At 40.6% G+C, this 24,523-nt stretch overlaps 1 protein-coding gene across 8 annotated transcripts in view; it reads left to right on the forward strand.

Annotated features, from left to right (window-relative positions):
* The window catches only part of DYNC1I1 (dynein cytoplasmic 1 intermediate chain 1), a 255,658-nt gene that overhangs the window by 212,001 nt on the left and 19,134 nt on the right, over positions 1–24,523 (forward strand). For all 8 annotated transcript variants that reach the window (XM_050941720.1, XM_050941715.1, XM_050941718.1 and 5 more), the window contains 2 exons: positions 13,460–13,600; positions 18,986–19,111. In XM_050941720.1, the coding sequence (XP_050797677.1) occupies positions 13,460–13,600; positions 18,986–19,111 (267 nt within the window). The remainder of the gene's footprint in view (positions 1–13,459; positions 13,601–18,985; positions 19,112–24,523) is intronic.

Genomic DNA, 24,523 nt, shown 5'->3' on the forward strand with positions numbered 1-24,523 from the left:
TGTAACTACAAAACTGGCTAGAGGCAGGTCATGTGACAGCATTATGCTCTAAGTAGAAATGGAGCTACCTCAATACTTGGCAGTTATTTGAATCCTTCTTATGCAAAGGCTTAATTATATGTTTGTTAAAATATATAATCTCAGGGCCTGATCCAATGTCCATTGCAGACAATGGGAGTCTTTTCAATGACATCAGCGATCAGAGCTGCCACGTGTTACACTGCTCCATGTCTGACATCTTACAGAAATTAACAACTTAATTTGTATGATTGTAAATAATTTGCATGTAACTCTAACCTTCATTTTATAGTCAACAGACCCTGCCCCAACTTGCAGTGGGGATGGGATATGGAACTGCTCAAAACTTGGCAGCTGTAATGAGCATTCTGGCATGTGTCTGGGGAATTGGTGGGTGCCAGGGAGGCCTGGGGGTAGCTAGGTAATGGATAGAAGCTGTTTGAAGGGGTAGCTGGGTGGGGATATCTGATGGCTGGTGGGAGTGCCTGGAGTGTCTGTCTGGAGGGAGGCAAATGGGGGCTTGGTGGAAATATGGGCAATTGGTATCTGGAGGTGGCTGGTAGGGCTGGTGAATGGATGGGTATCTCAGTGGGTATGACTGGTGTCTACAGGTTCCTGGGTAGAGGGATGGGGGATCACTAGGAGGAGCTGGATGGGGGGATAGATGGTGAATGGTGCTGGCGTAGCTGGATGTGGGTGACTGATGATTGGATAGGAGCCTGAGTGGGGGTGTCCAGTGTCTCTGGACCGAGGGGATGGGGGATAACTGGGAGCTGGATAGGGGGATAGGTGGAAAATGCTGTCTGAGGATGTCTGGGGTGACTAAGGCTGGGGAAGGGTGGCTAGGGAGTCTGACTCCATGTTGGACCCTCACTTTCTGCCCCACACACTTCTGCTTGGTTTTGCTGCTGCCTCCTCTTCCCAGCTTCCTCTTCCCCACTGAGATCCAATAAGGGGAGCAGCCAGGGGAGAGCCGGAAAGACCATCCAGAGAGCTGCTCAGCAGTTGCTACAGTTGCCCCTAGTGGCTGGTAGCCACAACTACAGAGTTCCTGAAGCTCAACTGAAAGTGTGACATCTCAGCGAGGCTGCACTGTGGGGTACCAAATACGTGTGAGATGCATGATATCATGTGAGATGCATGACATTTGGTAGCCCGGAGAGTGGGTGTTGAATTTGTCCATAAGGGCCTGATTCATCAGTGGCTTCAATGAAATTACACCAGGGATGCATAGGACGTTTTATGTCAGGTAGCTATCTTATATAACACTTTACAAATAAAACCACAGTATTCTAGAATACTGGTCTAAAACTCCAATAGCACAATTGTAGTGTGTTTTTGACACAGAAAATAACAGTGCTGATAGTGGTCCACAGTCCAACATCCCCATACAAAAATCCAGTGCCAAAACGTTTGAATCAAATCCTGATGAATACAATAATTTAACAAAGAACTAAATTAATATCTGTAATAGGTGACCTTTTCACTGTTCCAGAGAAGGCTCCCATGGTAGACAGCTAGCTTTTTTATAGCAGCTACCTTTTAAAACTTTAATCTGCCGAGGAATCCAGCCAGATGGAGACACGAGACCTGTGCAGAAATGCCAATCTATACTTCTTTCTCATTTGACCAGTGCAATATTTTGTTTGCATATAATTTGGTTAATTCTCTTGTTTGCAGTTAGTACAATATTCTGCAGCGAGGGTTTAAGGTTTTTTTAATCACACTGCTCCCATTAAAAGCCTGATCCAAACCCATTGAAAAGTCATTGGAAAAGCATCTATTGACTTTAGTGGCCTTTGGTTCATCCTTTCAAATAGTTTGATTGTCTACTAATAAATCAGTGGGTTAATTTTAATTAAGTGCTGATGATGCTTTACGACGGTTTACTCAGTGTTGCTTTTGCCCTTTGCTCCTTATTTGTCAGATCACTATTTTTCAGCATCCAAAGACTTTAGAGTTTGTTTGTTCATACAGATGCTGTCTTCTTAATTCCATGCATATTAATCTCCTTGGTCCTGAAATTCAATTCCTTTATTTTTAATGCTTCAGAGTCACTATCCACTTGCAAAGCAAAACATGAAACCAATGTGTTTCTATTGTCTACTGACGTGCAGCATCCTGGGGTGCTTATGGGAAAGGCACTTTGGTAGTGCGAGGTTGACTGATAGACTGAAATCACCGGTTCCCTTAAAACAATCTGGCATAACATTTTATAATCTGTTCTAGCAGTTAACACACTCTTCCATCCACTGAAAGGCAGAGTTCAGACAAATAACTGAGAATGACATCCTCAACTGGCTGAGAAATGAAGATCTGTGGGTATCAGTGATACAATGTTCAAGTACTCAAACATCAGATTATTCAGTAATTATATCACATTTTTAATGTTTCTGTAAGTGCCCAGAGAAATATGTCTTTTATTAAAGTAGTGACAGAACCAGAACAAGGAGGGATGGGGCCATAAAAAATAATGTACTCTCCTGGCTCTTTGACATCAGTGGCACCATGAGATGCCTGGTGAAGTGAATGGAAGGATTGCCATTGACGCATGAGAACATGCCATGACCTGTAATATCCTGGGATCCAGAACAGTCAAAAGGGAAGTGCCAGTGGGAAAAGCTCTGCTGAGCCTTGTCCTTAATTAGATATTATCTGGGAGTGCCCTGAAGATATAAAGTGCTTTGGAAAGGCTAAGTGTAGTTGGTTAATTTATTAATTAATGCTCCTGTTGATTAGATAATTAATAAATGCTGTGTTGTTAAATAATGCAATATATGTATCATTAGTATTCTGACTGTAAATGTGGTGCAGAATGGGGGTTATATCATGAGAAGAAAGCAGGACTGGATTTCTTGGGGCTTATCAGTACAGCGCATTATTCTGCCATAAGGAGACTTTAGCTGCAGACTGCAGGAAGTTTTCTGTGCTTGCTGCTGGAGGGAGATTGTACAGGCTGGAAGGAGATCTGGATTTTGACTTCCCTTTCCAGTGTCACCCATCTCTCCCAGTTTTTACCATTCAACTCTGCTAGAAGCATGGGGAAGCTGCTTATGGTTGGTACACTATTCTCCACTTGTGTTGTCTAACACATGACCAGAAGGGGTAGTTGAGTAGAAGAGAGGTTGTATATGTTAGAGCACTCTCCTAATCCATACTTTGTCCCCGCCTTTGCCTTATGTTTAATCAGAATGGCAAATGCTGATAGGGGTATGATTCTCGCTTTGTGTGAGAGAGGGCCTGGATTCATATCCTGGACAAGTTTTGATTAGAGTTTTGATTTAGTTGGGCATTGGTCCTGCTTTGAGCAGGGGGTTGGACTAGATGATCTCCTGAGGTCCCTTCCAACCCTGATATTCTGTGATTCTATGATAATTAGACCGAGAGAAGATGTGGAGTTGACTGGCCATCAGGATCACTCCCATACTGCTGGCAGAAAATGGTGGAGCTGGCCAGAAGTTGTCCCTCTAGTCATTTACTCCTTCCTTTTGTTTCCCTATTCAGTTTTGTCTTCCTTCTTTTGCACCATTTGCAGCCTTTTCTTTCCAGTCCCCCTTCATTTCTTGTGTTACCTCTTCTTTCCATTCCCTTTGCTTGCCTCGTCCCTTGTTTTCCTGAGCTGCTCCAATCCACAGTCTATTATGCTGGGTTGGTATGCTTAATTTTAAACAGTGGAACAGACTTACACATTTCAATTCGGGCTCTACATGCAAAAACTGCACAATGGACTGTGGATCAGATGCACAGCAAGGTCTGGGCAGTTACTGGAAGACAATGGCAGCTGGTGAGGGATTAGAGGAGGCACATGGCAGTTGAGGAGGAAAGCTGCTGAGGTGGGATATTTTTGCTTCAGGCGGGAGTCTTGGTAGCCAGGTGTTGGTGCAGTTTACACTTTGTAAGTGGCTATCAGGAGAATAGCAAAGCAACCAAAAGGCGATTTACTTTCTCACAACTTCCTACAGCCTCCCTTTGGTTGTTTTTCCTGATATGACCCCACCCCCACGTCTTGGTGCAAATGACACCAACTTTCACCCCATCTTCCCAGCCTGTAACTCGAATCAACACTTACATCAGTTTTGAATTTGGCCTGGAGACTGAACAGCTGTCTCATACCGAGAGGTGGTCCTCTCCTGGAAGCACATCAATAGGACAATGTGAAAAAGTTTACATTGCTGCTGCTGCCTATCTCCTGCCAAGAATGAATCTGAATAGTAGTAGTAATAAAAAAAAAGATGACAATACAACCAGTGCAGTAGAACAAATGTGCTCAGATGGAAACTGCTGTAGCAGAATGAATCAGAAAAACTGAATTATTATGTGAGTTAGTCAATAAGAAAACAATGTATTCATAAAATATCCATATTTTTTAAGTTTACTAGTACACAAATTTTTAATAGCTTTAATTTTTCCTTTTCTAAATAATCAAGTGATTATTGGACAAGGATCTAGAAATCAGATTAGCTGACATTGATTTGATCTAATATAATACCAGTTAAACTAACTGAAGTCAGTGTCAGCTCCTTAGTTTTCTTATCGACTAACTCACATTTACTGATATAAGTACAGAAAAAAGTAAATAGCATTTGTGATAAAAGTACAATAAACTTAACAAAACCCTGTATCAAGGGAGGTGGTGGTTCCTTCACCACTGGGAATTTTAAAATCAAGATTCGATGTTTTTCTAAAGGATACACTCTAGTTCAAACAGGTGTTAATTCAGGAAGTCCTATGGCCTGTGTTCCGCAGAAGGTCAGACTGGATGATCACAATGGTCCTTTCTAGCCAAATAATCTATGAATCTATGAAAACAATTGTACTTGACATTCTATTAAGCAAAAAGACTACTTTTGTCAGTCAAACAGAATACAGGTTGGTACTAATGGTACAGTATGTAAAACTTACTCCACTGCATCAGTTTTGCCCTTTTTTATTTTAATTTCTAAAATTTCCTAGACCATAAATTGTCTGGACTGAATAGTCTGCTTTAATAATTAACATCTCACGTTCCCTGCATGTGCCTTCCCACCAAAGCTATTGCTTTCATGCTTTTTCATGGAGCTACTGGAACTCACATAGCAGGTACGCGCACCAGCCTTCCAGCTCTGGAAACTCTGGTTCAGGCCTCCGTGGCATTAGGTAGGAACAGTGAAACTGAATTGGGAGAGCTCCTCCTATCCTTAGAGGACATTTGTCCATATCATAAAACCACAACAGTTTGTAATTTCTGTTCCAGAGGTGCCCTGGACAGATCTTTAATTTAAAACAGGAAAAGCAGTTAATTCAGCGGGGGTCCTGGAGGTCCAGACAAAGTTGTATTGGTAGAGCTTTGTGAGAAACCCATCTGATTACTTATGCTATTACTGGCACTAACTCACATCCTTAGGGACTAATCCTGAAATCTTCACTCATGCATTGATCCATTAGGGTCAATAAACATCATCTTCAGCCCCAATAGGTTGCTTTGCAAAGCTCAGGTGTTGCAAAGATTCCTTGAAAATGGCCAAGGTGACCTGCTGAGGATTCCTCTTTCACAGGGAAATTCCTGGGATGTGAAAAGATAGCATAGTGGGCTCTATACTGCCTCTATTTATTAGCCCTCAGCACAAGGAGTTGTGCTGGGGAAGGAGGTGTGGCTGGAGCACATTGTGTGTCAGCAAGCCATGACTACCAGTATGACTCTTGAGGGCAATTGAAGGCAGCTGTAGGTTATAGCTCAGGGAGTGCTCTAACTTGCGCCTGGAACCATTCACCCCGACAGCTCCATGGACTGAGGAAATGCAGAGGTGTTATAAACAGGAGCGGCTCCAGGCACCAGCATGCCAAGTGCGTGCCTGGGGCGGCAAGCCACGGGGGGAGCTCTGCCAGTTGCCGCGAGGGCTGCAGGCAGGCTGCCTTCGGCGGCATGCCTGCGGAGGGTCCACTGGTCCCGCTGAATCCACGGGACCGGGGACCTCCCGCAGGCAAGCCACTGAAGGCAGCCTGCCTGCCGTGGTTGGGGCAGCAAAATACCTAGAGCCCCCCCTGGTTATAAAGACACCTTTGTCCCCTGGAAGAAGTATGTGCAAAACAAAAGGAAGCAACATTTTGTGGGGAGCGTCACAGTTTCAGTGGATTCAGGTCACTTAGGCCTGGTCTCTAAAGTTGCCAGAATAGCTATACCAATATAGTTACACCAGCAAAACCTTCTAGTGGAGAGACAGTTTATACTGGCAAGAGTACTTTTGTTCTTGTGTCTACAGTAAGGCTTTTCCTGTACCCCAAAAAAACGTTGTCCCCATTCTCTCTCTGAATGGACTCCTTGACTATCCTCCAGTCTCCCACACATTACAGTGGAGTTGTGTCCACTTAACCCAGTGGCAAATTTGACCTTATTTTTTCATGGATGGACAGCTACATCACATCCCCTAGATTGCCAGTTGAGATCCAGTGGCACTAAGAATCCTTCCTTAATCTGCCCCTAAGAAGTATATTTCTGTTTAAGACTTCATCTCTTTAACAGAAGTAATTAAAATTGCTAATCATTGCATATGCTCATTGAATCAGATTATAGATTAAAACAAAGAGTGATAACGTTATCATGCTGGATTTCATGGAAATGTTCTGTTTGCCATGTGAGTTCAGGAATTTGAGTTTTGTCCAAGACCAAAGCAATGAATGCTTTTGCTTCAGAACTCGCTTTTTGTCAAAAAGCCAAACTGACTTGGGGAAGAGGGTGGAGCTGCCTGTTCAGACAGGATTTTTAGTTTTTGCCCTTTACCTCTGGAGCCAGAGGTCTGGCTCTCATCCAGCCATACGAAAAGAAGATTATGGTATTTTCTAGGTAATTTTAAGGAGCAAAACCAAAGTGAAGTCAGGTGGTTTCAAGTCAGCCTTGAATTTTTCACATTAAGTGTTTCTCATGATTTTGGTTTTCAGTGCAACTGTATTTTAAATAGCGACAGGAAAATATGCTTCAGCAGGCAGGCACATTCCAAACCCTGTTTCTTCTTGCTTATGAAACATGTGAACAAATCTCCATGTTAGAAAATAAAATAGAAATTTTCTGAGAGGTGGGACCGGTTTGACAAAAACTGAAAGGGCCAAATTCTGGCTGAGAATGCACTTGTGTAAATTCTGTTGTAATCAGTGGAAGCTTCATGCACATACTGAGAGCGGAAATTAGCATTAGGAGTTCATCAACCAACACAAAATTAAGTCCCAATCCCATTGAAGTCAACAGCAAAATTCCCATTGACTACAGTGGTGCAAAATCAGGCAACTATGAAGTATTTCAGAATAATTAAGACTATATACAAAAAATATAAAAAAATTGTAATGCAGCTAATCAACAAAATTTTACCTCCATCTACTACAGCAACCCTCGTTGTGCTCTTTGAAATATTTTGTTATTAGCAGAAAAGGAAATGTGTTCAGAATCTTACAAGATGGGGTTCTCTTCAGTAATAATTAAGCTCAGAGTCTGCGGTTGCTGACCCAGGAAAACTCTGCAGATCTCCTGATCCTACCAGCCACAAAGACTAATCCTGATGGCTCGATGTAAACCGCTGTTTGGCCACATTAGAGATTTGTCAATATTCCCCACCCTCCAGAGTGCAGATCCTAGCAAGTGGCATGTTGCGAATGACACAACAGGGCTGCTGAGAAGACACAATACTTCCCCGAGCACAAGTGTGATACCAGACTGGCCAACCTGTGATGAAATTGTATTTTCTAGTTTTAAAAAAGAAACAACTGAGCTTTGAGGGGCCTGATCACGAATGATCCTTCCGCTTTCCAGTGGGAACCATGGTGTTGTAATAACTGCAGTCATGATCCCTTGTAACTATATTCATTCGATCCTGCATCCCTGCCTCTTTTCCCCACTCAGTCCCCATTGCCTATCATCCACAGCTCAGAGCAGGAAGAGGAGCGAGGTGGTGCTCAGGCAATGCCTCAGGCAATGGTTGCAGCAGTGGAGGAACATAGCCATAACCATCACCAAGGAAGGGGAGAGGCTTACCAGGAGGCCTAGTAGTTTATTTGTTGGCAAAGGGAGAAGAGGAGGCAGAGAAAAGGGGAACAGAATGGTGGGGGTAGGAAATCCAAGACAATCTGTGTTTCTAAGTAAGATGGGGGAGTGAGTGAGCCACCTAATCAAACAGCAACAGCAACATATTTCACTAAGCAAAATATTCCTCCTCAAGGCTTTATTCTTGGGTTTTAGAGTGCACAGGTTACTGGGATTATTGCAAAGAGCCAGCCCAGGCTCCTTAACAACTTGGGGCCTGATCCACTGAAAGAGTTCAGTGGGCATTGGCTTAAGATCTAACTGAAAAGCTCTGATTCCGCTCCTGTCTAGCTGCCAGTGAGGTGTTTTACACAGTCCTCTGGCTTGTCTGTGAGTATCTCATTGGGCCTCAGTCTCCATTCCTGCATCCTTTCTACCAGCAGGTGATCTAAGGTGGAAGTTATCTCCTTAACGGTTGATATGAGAATAGGATGCCAGGTTAGATGTTCTTAATTGTCCTTCAAATAGTCCAAACAGAATTTGGTGGTTGTTTTGCTGAGGCAGCCAGAGTAATCTTTGGTGCCCCCACATTGGGGGAATCAGAAGACAAGTTCCTCAGAGTGCTGGGCCCTGTCGCTCAACCCGCCGAGCACCCTCCCCCATGTAACAGTATCCAGGAAATGCCCCTCTCCACACCTCCTCAAATCCTGCTCTTCCCCTCCCCCCCCCGCAGCGAGCACACTGGTTCCACTGTGAGAGGGTCCTCTGTGGGAGGGAGATGGGGAGGGATTCTCTGCTCAACAAGGAATGCACTAAGCCATATTCTTCCTAATGTCAGCCAGATAAAGCCAACTCTAGCCAATAGCTGCCACTGTGTCTCAGGGCCTTTCTCTGAAAGAACAAAAATATTTCTGCAGACAAGATTATGAGCTGAATAAATTGCAAATCAACCTGCGATGCAGTTAAGGTACAGTCATGGAACCTTCCGTGGTGCAGAATGAAACAGGTATGATTGGTGGAGCTAAGTGCTGATTTCTGTAGTAACAAGATAAGAATAATACATTTTGAGCTTTTTGAATAATGAGATTCATATTTATCATTTGATATAATATTGTAACAAGTTATTTACATATAGGTAAGAGCTGCAAGAAAAACTGCTTGAGAAAAATAGCAGTCTTTTAAAAGATATCAGTGGTTAAAATGCATAGTGTAGTAGCATATGGAAAAGTGCCGACTTAATAAAAGGATGCTTTTAAAAATAAAATATTGACCTCCCCCCCGCTAAAGCTTAGCTGATGAATTCAGCAGTTTTGAAGAAACATGGCCCAAGTACAATTGGCCAGCTAGAAACAATGTGCCGATATAGCAAAGGTATGCTGAAATCCTGGTCCTCTTGAAATCAATGGCAAAACTCCCATTCACTTCAGCAGAGTCAGAATTTTACCCAAAATTGCCTTTTTCAAAAATAAGTGGATTTGGCTCAAGATATTGCTTTCATCTATTTGGTCTGTGTGTAAAAATGATAATAGGGGCTGAAACTTAAGAATGCAAGCTCATCAAGTTTCAGTTCCAGTTGTTTCATAACATTAGCCATATGGTAAGTATACAGCTTGTAAGTCAGAAGTTCAAGCAATTTAAAATGGTGTTAAAGTGAACTTTACATGGACTCACATTTTAACAGTTCCTATAACTGGTTCGTAGTGATAAATGTGATTTTGCAAATGCTGTTCTTAGGAGTAAGGACTACTCATATGACTAAGAGTTGAAAGGCCTGGGCCCTTTGTCAGTGGGTTTACAGTAAAGTCTAAGGCCCCAGTCCTGCACTTGTGCACTATGAGTCGTCCCATTGAAGTCAATAGAACTACTCACAGTGCACAAAGTTAAACACGGGCATTACTGCTGGCTTGTGTAGAAAGGTTGCCCAGTATTTATTTCTTCTCAAACGAAGGGATGCAGTTCACAGACCTACATTCCCATAACATGTTTTCCAATAATAAGCTAGTGACTGGTTAACCAGGACTACCCCAGCTATTTGCGAGGGTGGAATTGCTTATCTCCTCGTCCCATGCAAACCCGCATTCGCATTCATTAATATGAGTCTCATTTTCTAAACGGTTTGGGTGCTTCTTAAATGCACATTATTCAGGCTGTCCAGATTTTATCCCTGACTTCAGTTTTGCATATTCAGATCTTCACTATCATGGTAATGATAATGCTTAGCACTTAGACAGTGCTTTTCATCCATCAATTTCAAAGCACTGTACCAAGGAAGGTACATTAATCCCACTTTACAGTTGGAAAAATTGAGCCATATAGGGTGAAGTGACTTGCCAGAGGTCACTCAGTAGTCAAAGGCAGAGTCAAGAATAGGACCCAGGTCTCCTGACACTCTTTTCAGTACCTTATCCTCTGGATCATGCTGGTCATTATTTGGTAAATATATTGCTGGAGCTAAAAGGCTGTAAAAAGTGAATGACAGAATAAAATACGAATAAATCCAATTTCAGTATTTCTTCAAAAATGAAATGTTGATTGCAATCTACTGTGGATAGATTTTGTGCCTCTTAATCACATGCCATTTTGTGACATTTATGGTCTGTAGTACTGTATTTGTAGTGTATTTTCTCTGCATGAGAAAAATATTTGCCTATAAGCAATTGGGCGGACTTTGTTTCCTTTAAACACACAATTTTATACTACTGATAAGTTTTCTCCAGCAAATTTGTATGTCTGAAATCTTTGAAACCAGCACAATTTACAATGAAAATATAAAATACTGCATGCTCTGTGTATGTGTTTTGTAGACATTATGGAGTTGCATGACCTGCTCTGAATTCTATTTGCAGGCTTTCAGATGAAGATATTAGCTCCCAAGTATCTTTTATAATACTTCCGTCTCCTCAAAACCCTGATCATCACTTAGCCCCCAGTTCTGCAAACACACATGTGCTTAATTTTAAGCACACATGGCGTCCCATTTACACTTCGAAGGGATATTCATGTGCTTTTCCTTATTTGGGGAAGAATTTGCTCTTGCTATTTTTGTTTGTTTGTTTTTGCAACACTAAGACTCCAGAAAACAATATTTAACCTTTTTAGAAAGAGTGCACATCAAACTGAGGTAACTCCTCCTCTTGTGCTCCAACTTACAAATAAACAAAATATTTGTTACATTTATGAAATAACGAAAATATAAGGCCAAATGTGAACATTTGATCCTGCTGCCACTGGAAGTCAGTGGCTAAACTTCCATTGACACAAACAGTGTTAAAGGAGGCCTACAAGTAGTATCCAATGCCTTTGTGTTTTAAAAAGACACTGTCATGTAATTAAAGCTGCAAATATACTGTTATAAAACCTATGGGGGATAGAAATGTTTTCATTCATTCTTTTTATATTGCAATGAAAACACATACATTCCTTGGCAGTGTGTGTGCGTGTTTTGGTGTACGCTCACAGACACTGTGGAGGACTATATACATACACACACATATAAATAAAACCTAAACATGACAGCAATGTGTAATGCAGGATGATAGAAAATGAAACAAATGAAGTAGAGTTGAAGCTGAACACTCTGTTTTTATTGACAAAAATTAATAAAATGCAAAAAGAAACAGCATAATAAGTAAAAATTCAGTTCCTTCACTTTTAGAAATACTGGTGATATCAATAATGCAGGTAAGAAACTGTTCATTAAAAATATTATTTTTAATTTTGAAGTATTCTTCTAGACCCTGATCCAAAGCCTACTGCAGTAAATGGGAGTCCTGTTGGCTTTGGATCAGGCCCTTAAATTGCAGTTTTTATATGCAAATCAGTTAGCGTCATCAATAGCTTATTAGCAAATAATTACAACTGCATGAGCTATTTCATGTGTTCCCAGCATTAATTTATGTTTTCTTTCCCTTGTTTTATCATCAGGACAGGGTGTATTCTGCAATGACCTTCTTCAGAAACCCCAAATATTTAAAACCAGTATAAAAATAGGCTAACAAACGTCTTTTGTATGTAGTGTTGTTGTAGCCCAATGGGTCCCAGGATATCAGAGAGTCAAGGCGGGTGAGGTAATATATTTTATTGGACCAACTTCTGTTGGTGAGAGACAAGCTTTCAAGCCTGAAGAAGAGCTCTGTGTAAGGTTCAAAGCTTTTCTTTCTCACCAACAGAGAAGTTGGTCTTATAAAAGATACTACCTCACCCACCCTGTCTCTCTGAGGGTCTTCTGTGTAATACTTTACCTGTCAGTAATGGCCCTTTACAAGTGTAGGGTATAATCATAACTTTGAATTCTCATGTTCCCTTCCTTCAGATCTCTATCATACCCGGCTTATAAAGGCATTAAACCAAACCCAAAGAGCTGTTACAGACAGCTGAGTGGATAAGGAAGACGCTTTTTAAAAAAATCCCATTGTTTAGATTTCTGTCACAGGCTATGAGAATACTTAATTTCTCTTATCTCTGGAGTTTTCATTATCATTTAAATTTTATTTTACATTAATTGATCAGGGATTAGTGAAGGTATTATGCAAAAATTAGAATAAGAGAAGCCAGATGTAATGAATAATTCATTATGTCCAATTACATTTTATTTCTGGTGTACTTCAAACTTGCCTCTGACTTCTAAGGTGTTTTGAAATGACAATGTTCGCTTAAAATAAGATCTGCATCACTTGATTTATGTAGCATCTATAGTCTCCTTGCTTCCCCTCCCCCCATTTTAATATTGAATTCTAACCACTTTGGGACTATCCAGCTACTATCGCTGGAATAATCTGAATCACCTGGGAAAGAAGAGGAGGCACTGGCAGAGTGAGAGTAATATTTGCTGTCGAAATGACCCCATGAAGCAGCAGACAAAGAATTCAGCGAGGCAACCCTTTGATATCGCGTCACCCGGCAGTCGGTCTCTCCCCTTAGTCGGTCTCTCCCCTTGTCTGGGACATAGCAAAGGCTGCTAATTGGCCGCTGCAATAGTGCAAGCACCGCTAGGTGGCAGGCGCTGCCTTTCCGTGCAAGGAGCCCTCATGGGCGGCTGCTCCCTGGGAATCTCGTGATCCTTATCAGGGCAGCCCACAGAGCTGATGTATTTGTGTGAGCAACGTGCAAAGCGCTCCCTCGCCCAGAAACACCCCCCCTGCCCAAAATAGGCCCGGGAGCTAAGGGGCAGCAGCGCTATTACCTGTGTGTAATGTCTCGAGCTATACTGGAGGCTGCTCAGCAGCTCCCCACCCAATCACCCCGCTGCCCCCCCCCCCCGCCCCACTGTATTTTATTTATGCCACTGGACAGTTGTTGCCCCATTAAAGCTCCAGTCCCACCTTCTGCAGGGACCTTTCATCTGGGGAAGTTTTATGACACTTGGTAAATGTGCAAAGTTTTTAATTAGACTCGCCAGACAGCCCGAGGCAGCACTAGCGCCACGAAGTCTTCATGCTTCTCTCTGCTTTACAGCACAACAAGCCGCTCTACTCCTTTGAAGACAATGCAGACTATGTCTACGATGTCATGTGGTCACCAGTGCATCCCGCGCTCTTTGCCTGTGTGGACGGGATGGGGCGCTTGGATCTGTGGAACCTGAATAATGACACCGAGGTGAGGCGGGGTGGCGAGGGGAGCCCTTAACCCTGCGCGGGCCGGGGTGGGGGAGAGGAGGAGAGAGATCCCTGCCTCTCTGCCGCCAAACCCTCTCCGTCTTGTGCCCTCCAAGGGACACTGAACTCCCCCACTCCCTGTATGTTTCAACCATCATTAGCCTGCCCGCCTGGTATGTTTCAGGAGACACTAATCTCCCCCTTCCTGTACGTTTAAGAAATATGGAATCTCTCTCGGCCCCGGTATGGTTCAAGGCTCCATGTATGTTTCAAGTTAAATTTACGGGAGAAGGGAAATAATGCAGTCCCCATTCAAAAAATCAAGCATACAGCAGCAAATAGATAACGTTTCGCCTATTTGGGAAGGATACTCCCTGTCTTTGGATTTATTTCAAGGCAGATTTTAACAATCTCTTCCATTTTGTGATTGTTTTCCCTTTTGGCAAACGGTTTCAGTGAGACATTTAAAATCCCACTGTCTCCCATCGTTCAGATTGTCACAGCTTAACAGCCCTGTACCAACACCACAGACCTGCCAAGTCTCACTCAGGTGGAGTGGGACTTCCTCGTTTGGGACCGATTTTAAGGCAGCTTTATAAATCGCTCACTCTTTTTGGATGAAGGATTGTTTTTACTTCATTATTATTGTTTCTTTATTTATTATTAATGATTATTATATTTGGTTTCTGTTATGTCTTCAGTCTGTTTTAGTGGAACATTAACTCGCCTTCATAATTTTTTCCCCCAACATCTTTGGCAAATTGTTACAGCTTGACAGCCCTGTAACAGTACCTCCAACCTGCTAGGAACTTAATGATGCCCATGTGTTACCCACCACCTCTTACATTTCTTTCAACCCCATTGAAACAGAAAGGGCTTATAAGAGAACTCTTTGCAAAGGTGAAATATCAAATACTGTACTTAAAAACCAAGCAGCCTCCTTCCTAAATATAGATAGTATGGATTTTGTGTTCCTCTTTATTTTTGTGTTTTGGTATAATTTCAATCAGAAAATGACTCCAGATGTTTAAAAATATTTCTAGGTATTAAATGAATGAGTGCAATCTTGATTTGAATTTTCCTTTGATGAATCTTTGCTATAAGAACCATCACTGTTCTAAATAACCAGTGTGTTTTGATTATACCAGCAAGATTCATATTTTTCCATCACCCAAGCACTAACTGTTTATTTTCAATGGCATAGTACAAAAGCAGAAAACAAAACAAAAAAAATCAGTCTAAAACTAAGGTCACATTTTAATGGACAAGTTATTTTCATTTTCTAAAACAAACAATGAGAACAAATGACAATATTTTCCCCATTTCCTACAATATTTCTTTAAAGTTAGATCATTTATGACTATGTCTTTCATGTAACCATGATAGATATACATTTCAGCCAAAGTAAAATACAAGTGCAGTTTATGGTCTCCAAATCAGTGCTGCTTGCCATAAATAAGTGTGGACAGGTAAGAAGAACAAACGCTGAAAACTGTATTGTCACGTGGAGCAGCCATGCCTTTTGAAGTGTTCTGAGCAGGAAGTACTGCAGCCTTTTTAATTAGAAAGCATACAGCTGGAGGATATCCAGGAGGACTCTCCTCAGAATTTCTTTTGGGGAGGGAAGGAACTTATCCTTCAGGTGTTCTCATTAATGCCACTTTAACAACATAAAAACCAGTTAACATTTCAAAAAGAAAAAAATAACCCTTTCAGGTAACATCCTGACCCCTCTGAAATCAATGGGGACTTTGCTGTTGCCTTCAGTGGCACCAAGATTGCACCGCAAGTAATTACCATGAGCTGCCTGGTTCTGCTCCCATTGAAGCCAGTGAGCTGGATCATGCCCTATATGACCAGGCTTACAGATAAATTTTGAGTAAGAAAAGGCAAATGCGCATCCACAAAAATGAATTCAGAGTTTGTTCCTGCATTCTGTACACACCCTCAGCCACCAGCCATTTCACAAAGAATATTAATTCATAAGGGTCAAAATCAACTCTCACATAAGTGTGAATCTCTGTTGAAGTCAATGGTATTATTACAGATTTACATCAGCATGAGAGCTGAATTTGGATCTGTGAAGAAAAAATTACTATTCCAGTTCTTTAATAAGCAGTGATGGAATAACTTGAAAATGTTTAGAAATCATAAACTAGCATAAAATAAAGCAATGGGAGGTTTGGATTTGCAAGGAAAGCAGATCTGATAGATAGTCAGAGAAAGAAAACCATACACAATTCTTTTAAAAATTACAACTGAAGGTGATCAATATTTTCTTTGACCCTTTGCCTGGTAGCTTAAAATTAAGTTATAATGATTATCTATAGTTGATTATTAAAGGATCTAAACGAATTATTCTGTTTACTAATGAAAAATCTTTGTCAGAGTTTTATTAATTAGTCATTTAATAAATATGAGATGACTAACCTGAGAAATTCTTGGGACTCCTTAGCTGTGTTTAAACATACAAAACTTCCTAGTAATAGATGTCAAATACAGTTGGAGGAAAATAACAAATATATTAATGGCTTTTAATGAGATCTACTGATGAAAAGTGCTATATAAAAGGTTGGTTATTATTATTATTAATAATTAAGTTTTTTGTTTATTTGATTTTAGGAAATCAACTGCATTAATGTTTAGTTATTTTGAAAACTGATGGAGAAAATATCATTTTTTAGATAACTTACAAAAAACCTTCCAATTTCTTGAAATATAATACAATTTCTACTAGTCGTCTTCTCTATATTTATTTATTTCATTTTAATTTATTAAAAGTGCCTAACCCAAACTCTAGATGCTTTTTGATCCAAATGACCATAATCTTTTGACTATTCTCACAATCAAACTTTAAAAGAGGGCAGAACTAATCACATGTAGCATTCTGGTTTGTGGATAACGCATTTGGTTTTTGTAATAACAATGAAAGTTATTATATTTGATTTATTTAACATCAACACCCCCCACCCCCCAGCACTTCCTTACTCCCCTGCAAGTTGTATAATATTTTTAGAGGTATCAGTATGTCAGATTTACAGTTAAATTTAGGATGGAAGATCCTGATTTCCCAGTATTGTATCCACAACATTTTTTCTTGCTTAGCTTAAAGGTAGAATCAGCATCTAGGTTATTGCTCAGTCATCTCTATTGTTTACTGTTTAAGAATTATTGATATTTTTCCACTTTGATGCTCTGTTATGTTGCTTTCAACAATATTTTATTTTGCATGGCTTGTGTACTCTGGCTCTGAAACTATGTAGATGACATTTATTTTGTGAAGTAGATACGAAAGATATCTCTAAACAGTTATTTTTAACATCACATAAGCAACAAAAATTAAAAGGTGAATTATTAGTTGTTGGGTTTTTTTTGGTGACTAATCTCTCAGTCTATTATCTGCTAAATTCATATGCCAAAATGGTTATGATCTGACAAGTGTCAGTTTATAACTTTAGATAATTTATAAAGTATTTTAAAATATAACTTTAAAAACATAATTAATGGTGTCATATAACCGTTCTAAGGTAAATTCACATCTTTGAAATGTTAAATAGGTGTGTGTAATTTAAACTATCATTATTCAAAGCAGTCAAATCTATTTTAAGCTAATGTAGAATAACTATATATCTCTTTATACAAAAGGAAAAAGGAGAAGTATTCAAATATTTTAGAACAATTGTATGATTGCTTTGATGCTGTTAGATAAATTTGTTGAGTGAGAATGATTTTTACTAAATCATTAGAAGATTTTAATTTATAGGACCCTGAATTGGTCAGCATTCCTGTTGTTTATTTTTCTGTGCAATATAGGAATAATGCTATATTAACCCAAAACAGAGGTAGAGCACCTGTATATATTTCAGCATTTGGAAAGGCAAAGCAGAAATTCTGTGTCTGAAACATACTCCTTTGAAAGAACTTGTATATCTTTGATCTACTAATTTTCTGAGAAACAAAACTAACTGGTGAAATAGATTAAGTAACTGCCCTAGTGTTCAGTTTTGTCTGTTTGAGGATTTTATCTACAAATTATATAAAATTAACATAGCCTTAGAAGTGAAGAGAATTGCAGAGACTTCAGTGATGAGGAGGGTGAAGCATATTATCACATGATAGTTTTTATTGCTACTTTATGCTAGGTAATTGGCCTAATAACTCATACATGAGATGAGGAGTTACAGGAAATGCCATCTTTCATTGGTCATATAGCATTGGTAGGACCTAGGCCTGAACCAATGAAGAGAGAAGCTCAGTGGTTCATTTGCATTTGAATACTTCTTTATTGAGGGAGAAGGGTGGGGCAGGGAAGAAGATGTAGTAATCTCGTGCTTTCTGATTGCTGTCCAACATTATTTCTGAATTACTGTGTAAGCAGATCTATTCTAACTTCTCTTGGGAGGTTCAAGGGCACTGTAGTGCAGTAGTTTACAGGGATGAGGGTTTAGCACGCCAACCCTGTTGTTCTGAGGTTCTAGTTTGGTTCTGCAGCCTTTAGTCAGAGTCTGTAACAAAGGGGACTGAGTGAATTTCCAGATCTTGAGGTGCTAGGTAAATAGCCAAGTTTTCGAATAATTGTTCTGCTGCACAAGTGACTATGAACGGTTATTGACTGTAGCTGGAGTCTCCCAGGCAGGCTGCAAAGGCTCAGCTTCCTACTCTCACCGATACCTCATGCCATTTAATGCTGTTGTTTATTTCATGAACTGCACATTAACAGTACGTACACATATGCATGTGTGTATCTTCCACTACATTGCCTTACTTTAACAGATAGCCTTGCATTTACACTTAGACTTATTAACATAAATACATCTACCTAGTATCGAAACTACAATTGTCTTGTTTTGAACTGATTTTCTTCTGTTTCTGTCCTACCTTGCCACTGAAATACAAAACTACAACCAAAACATTGACGTAGGTCAGGAAAATACGGTTTTCATAAACGCTGCTACCTTTCTGTGAATTTTCAAACCTCGTTCTAATATTATCTTTAAGCTTATGAATTCCTGACACTCAGTTGATTCTTAACTCACTTCTTGATCAGAAGTCAGTGCATGTTGAGAAACAAGCTGCTATGGTTTTGCATGTCTCCAGCCAGGAAAAAAAATATTTGTGTCACTCACTGCCCATTTACTGTGAAAAAGTCTCCCTTACGCCTCCCAAACAGTCTGTTTCAATCTTCCCACCTCCCATAACTCAATAGAGCATGTGACTGAAGAAACAGTTAATCTTTTCTTTCCTCTCCCTGCACAAGGGATGTATGTTACCTCATGTAATTCTTAGGGACTTGTGATTCATCCACTGAAACAATAACATTCTAAACTGGCATATTTGATGCACTCACAGCATGATTTCATTAACATCATTATTATTGATGCAATAGGTTCCGACAGCCAGTGTGACAATTGAAGGAGCTTCTGCCCTCAATCGTGTTCATTGGGCCCAGGCTGGGAAAGAGGTAGCAGTTGGAGATTCAGAAGGCCGCATCTGGATCTATGATGTTGGAGAGGTACTTGTTCTTTTTTATTTATTTATTTGTTTGTTTGTCATATTTGTCCAATATTTGTCATACCACTGAATGTTAGAAAACATCATACATTTATGTGCATGAGAAGAACACTTCCCTTTGGTGATCCAGGTGTTTTTTTAATGGTGTCATTGTTTTGGAGTGCTGCACAACTTTGAAATGTACCTTTAAATACAGCTAAGTGTAGCTGTTTAATCCCAGATCTGAAGAAGAAATCTTGTTCAAATGTCTTGTGATTTATTCTCACTATTTATGTTTTAATGTCAACAGGTGTATGGTTTTTGGCTACATTTACTAGGGATAAAAGAATATAAAACATGACAATATAAAAGGTTATAAAAGATATGTAGTATAATATAATAATATTCCAAACACTCGCCTCTAGGATTCACCTTTGCATTGCAGTAACTCATATTTTGTGACCTGCTCCACTTTATCTGCTGATACAGATTTTTCTCAGCATGACATCAAAGCACCAGTCAGTATCCCTGATACCATTGCCTGAATATTTACATTGGCTCCAACAACAGAAAACTGAGACGTAGTGGTTTGGGGGTTAGCAGATACATGTGTGGTGTGAAATATACTGCTACCTCGATGTAATGCCACCTGATATAAGTCAAATTTGGATATAACGTGGTAAAGCTGTGCTCCAGAGGGGCGGGGCTGCACATTCCAGTGGATCAAAGCAAGTTCAATATGACACGGTTTCACTTATAACGCGGTAAGATTTTTTGGCTCCCAAGGACAGCATTATATCGAGGTAGAGGTGCAGCAGGATAAATATTCCATGTTTTAAGGCTGTTTTCAATTTCCCCTACTACATACTACAAAAACTAAGCTGAAGTAGGTTGTGCATGGATGGAGCCTGTCTCTTTGTTGATGAATGCAGTATGAAATGTTCAGCCTGCATTACAATTCTTTGGAATAGTGAAGGGTGAATCTCTGAGCAATCAGCCTTTATGTAGAGAATTTGTTTTTCATCATTATCTGTGATAGGATACCGGGATATCCATCTCTACACAGTAGGGAAACATTACAGAATACATTGAGTATTATCTGTAACTCACACAAAGTGATTTTATGGCCTAGAGGAAAATTGCTTGAGCATGACTCATATTTTTGGATTGCATATGCTTTTGCAGGAGGTGCCTTTCCTCACAAATGGCTGCTGAAACTTCTTGCTATATAATTTCTAAATTGTCTAAAGTTATTACACTTAAATTTTGACTGCAGTGCTGGCATGGCAGGCAGTTTTATTTATTTATTATTTTTGTATTATTTCTCTGAAGTGATGGGTTTTTTTCCTTTCTAAGTGATATGACAGACTATTGCAATATTTGCAATGACAATATAGTCTGGTCTTGTCTATTGTCTAGAGTCTAGACAGGCTACAGAAATGTCTCTTTGACTTATCATACACCAAACCATTCATAAGTTTGTTTCTCCCTGCAAGATTAATCACAAGAAAATGGACTTTATCCAGAGGGAGTAATATTTACTTTTTTTCTCTTTTTTTCCTGCATAATCAGAAAAATCCTACCTTCAGAATAAATCACAAGGATACACTCCTCATGAAAAATAAAGGCATACTTATATTACCTGCAAAAAATGAGTAATCAGTGTTCAGCTCTGAAAGACCAGATCAGTATTGTATAATGAAGACCAGTGATACTCAGACCTCAGTGGTGCAGGAGCCAAATTAGCGATCAACATTACCCAAAAGAGCCATGGTAGTGTGAATTCATTGTTTCGTTCAGTATCGTTTTCCTTATTTTACATATGGGGAAATGAAGGAACAAAAAGGATTCCTCCCCCACTCCCTTCCTCTCTCCATCCCCTCATGATTGCTGCCTCATTGATTCCCATTTCTGTTTTTTAAAAAGGGTTCAAGGGGTTAATGATACCCTAGCAGGGCAACTTCTGTCATTACTAAGAGTCACTAGAGCTAGCCTAAATCAGATGCAGACACACGCAACAATCAGAGTGCCAGTTTAAATCACTAATAGGGATTCATACTGGTGGCCCTGAGAACAGAAGTTGAAGATAGTGAATAACAGCAGCTTAACTTATTACACCCCCATGTCAGTTCATAAAGAGCCCTCTTAAAAGTAATTCAGATGTAGGTACACTTAGGGCCTGATCTAACTCCTGTTGAGGTCAACAACATCATTGGATCAAGCCCTTAATAAGGGCATGATGCAGGAAGACACGTCTGCAGCCTTGTCAGTGCTGCAAACTGTAGCAAACCATGGACACTGACTTCCTGGCAGATTGCCTTTTCCAAGTAAAATGAAGCCTGCTGAAGAAAGACAAAAGCGCATTGAGGCTGGGAGTTCACTGCCTGTCCCTCCTTTCCTAGCTGTTCCCTCCTTTCCTTTCCCTTCATCTCTCCTCACCCTGCCACACAGAGCATGGGAGTGCGAATAACCTCAAGATGGGAAAAAATGCCCCTCGTGACACCCTGAACTGGGAGGAGGAGTCACTGAACTCCAACGTAAGGGCAAGGTGTTTAGAAAGCAAAAGCTGACAATCTTACCAGAACCCACTAATTCTATACTTACTGGACTATCTAATTCTTATCTAAACTCCACTTGGCCTCCCACTGCCTGGATGGATTGTCTAAGCTGTCTAGCTATTTATTCCTCACTGGGCATCTGAGTGTCTCTGTTAGGGATAGCAGCAAAGAATCCTGTGGCACCTTATAGACTAACAGACGTTTTGGAGCATGTGCTTTCGTGAGTGAATACCCACTTCTTCAGATGCATGTTAGTCTATAAGGTGCCACAGGATTCTTTGCTGCTTTTACAGATCCAGACTAACACGGCTACCCCTCTGTTAGGGATGAGTCCTGCACCAGTGTAGTCAATGGAAGCTTTGCTATTGCTTTGAATGGGAGCAGGCCCTTAATCTGGAGCATTGTCTCCATTGCAGGAGTGCTCCTCAGCAGCTTTCCTCTTTTCTTCAGCACATCATGGACAAGAGGGGCCTCCCGCCTTGTGCTTTGGCCTATTGGGATCTGCCCTCCCTGCCCATCTTTTTAAACTGTCTCAGTCCAAGTGGTTGTCGCATGGCTCCTCTCTTCTTTTTCAGTGGCTGACTTCTGAAACAGAGCTGTTAGTAGAGAAATCTGGATATTTTGAGGCCATGGGCCCTTTAAAATTCACCCATAACTATAGTGAGTCATAATCCGCATCCATTAGTGCCAGGGCACACTGTGCTCTGAAGTAGAAGAGTCTTGCTCAGAAGGCAGCAGGCTCCTTTGCAGAGATCCTACATATATTCAGCAAAAATAGTCAGATACCATATTTTTCATATTTTCTCAGTCTTTAAAACCTACCCTATTCTTCTTCTTGTTACATTCCAGGTAGTCCCCACTTAATGTCCCCTCACTTAACGTTGTTTTGATCTTACATCCCTGCTCCATTACAGAACATGCTCGTTTAAACAATGCTCCCTATAACGTCGTTTGGCCGCCTGCTTTGTCCATGGCTGGCAAACACACACACACACCCCAGCACCTCCCGCCCACCAGTGGACCCTGCGGATCAGCACCATCCCCTGCTCCTCCGCCTTCTGCCCGCAGCAGTCAGCTGTCTTGGAGCATTCAGGAGGCTGGGGGGGAGTAGCCAGGACGCAGCGCACAGCCTCCCCCTCCCTCCTGTGTCTCTTGAATGCCGCAAACCAGCTGATTGCTGTGGGCAGGAGGCAGGAGAGGGAGTGAGGAGGCTATGCGCTGGGTCCTTGCTTCTCCCCCCCGCTTCCTGAATGCTGTAAGACAGCTGATTGCTGCAGTCAGGAGGTGGGGGGAGCAAGGGGAAGGTGCTGATCTGCGGGGTCCACCAGCGGGCAGGAGGCATTGAGGGGAGGCATAGGGGAGCTGATGGAGGTGCTACCAGCCTGTTTAATACCTGTATTACATTGCTTGTTTAAAATTGTTTAAAACTTATACAGGGTACCTATCTTAAATTGCTTGTTTAAAATTGGGTAAAAAGTATATAGTGCCTTTTGCCTGGCAAAAAAAAAAAAAAAAAAATTCCCTGGAACCTAGACCCCCCATTTACATTCATTCTTATGGGGAAATTGGATTTGCTTAACATCGTTTCGCTTAAAGTTGCATTTTTCAGGAACATAACTACAACGTTAAGTGAAGAGTTACTGTACCACATTTGATTGGCCATAATGTTCCTAAATGGTGGTTTCTTGTGGCCACAGTTCAAGAAAGATGTTAATAAATTGGAGAAGGTTCAGAGAAGAGCCACGAGAATGATTAAAGGATTAGAAAACCTGCCTTATTAGTGATAGACTCAAGGAACTCAACCTATTTGTCTTAACAAAAAGAAGGTTCGGGGTGACTAGATTGGTCTATAAGACATGAGGTAGAAATATTTAATATATGGGCTCTTCAGTCTAGCATAGAAAGGTGTAACATGATCCAATGGCTGGAAGTTGAAGCTAGGCCAATTCAGGCTGGAAATAAGATGTACATTTTTAACAGTGAGAGTGATTAACCATTGGAACAGTTTACCAAGGGTCCTGGTGGATTCGCTATCACTGAAAATTTTTAAATCAGGATTGGATGTTTTTCTAAAAGATCTGCTCAAGGAATTATTTTGGGGAAATTCTATGGCCTGTGTTATACACGAGGTCAGACTAGATGATCACAATGTCTCTTCTGGCCTTGGAATCTATGAATCTATGAACCGGAAAAAGAAGATACGTTGAGTTGAAAAACATCATCCAAAAGCACAATAATGTTTAAAATCATATTTCATAAAATAATAAAATCCACTTTTCCTACACAAATGAACTGGGGCACAAAACTAACATGACAAGCTTGGGACAGAGCAGGAAACTTATTTTAATATCAAATGAAAGTGATGAGGTTCTTATCTTGTTAGTTCCATCACTGTCTTTATTCTCCTCTAGAGAGCAGTAGAATTTGCATCTGTGATTTCTAATTAAAATATATGGTGTTTAGAGAGAGCGTCATGTGGCCTGTCTGCAAACATCAGATCTAGGGCCCAAACCTGCATTCCTTGCTTAGTCAGAATTCCCTTTGAGATCATGGATGTTTTGCCTGGGTAAGGATTTTAGGATAAGGCCCTTTTGTTTTGACAGGTCATCAGTCCATGATCTTTATGACATCACAAGTGCAGAAACATGGGTGATGAGACAGAGCCCATGACCACTGAGTTAAAAATAATGCGGATATTTTCAGTTAAACCAGATAATGTTGTCTTTTACAGTACGTACTTTTAGTTGTTTGATTTCGACATCGTGTCTGAAAAAACCGAACACATTTATTTTCACAGTGAGGGGTCTATTTTCTCCTCCATGCTTGTGTTTTATGCCCATTAGCATGCTTGCAGAGGAGAATAGACTTAAATAATC

This window comes from Gopherus flavomarginatus, chromosome 2 (genome assembly GCF_025201925.1).
Source record: "Gopherus flavomarginatus isolate rGopFla2 chromosome 2, rGopFla2.mat.asm, whole genome shotgun sequence".
Classification (NCBI taxonomy): Eukaryota; Metazoa; Chordata; order Testudines; family Testudinidae; genus Gopherus; species Gopherus flavomarginatus.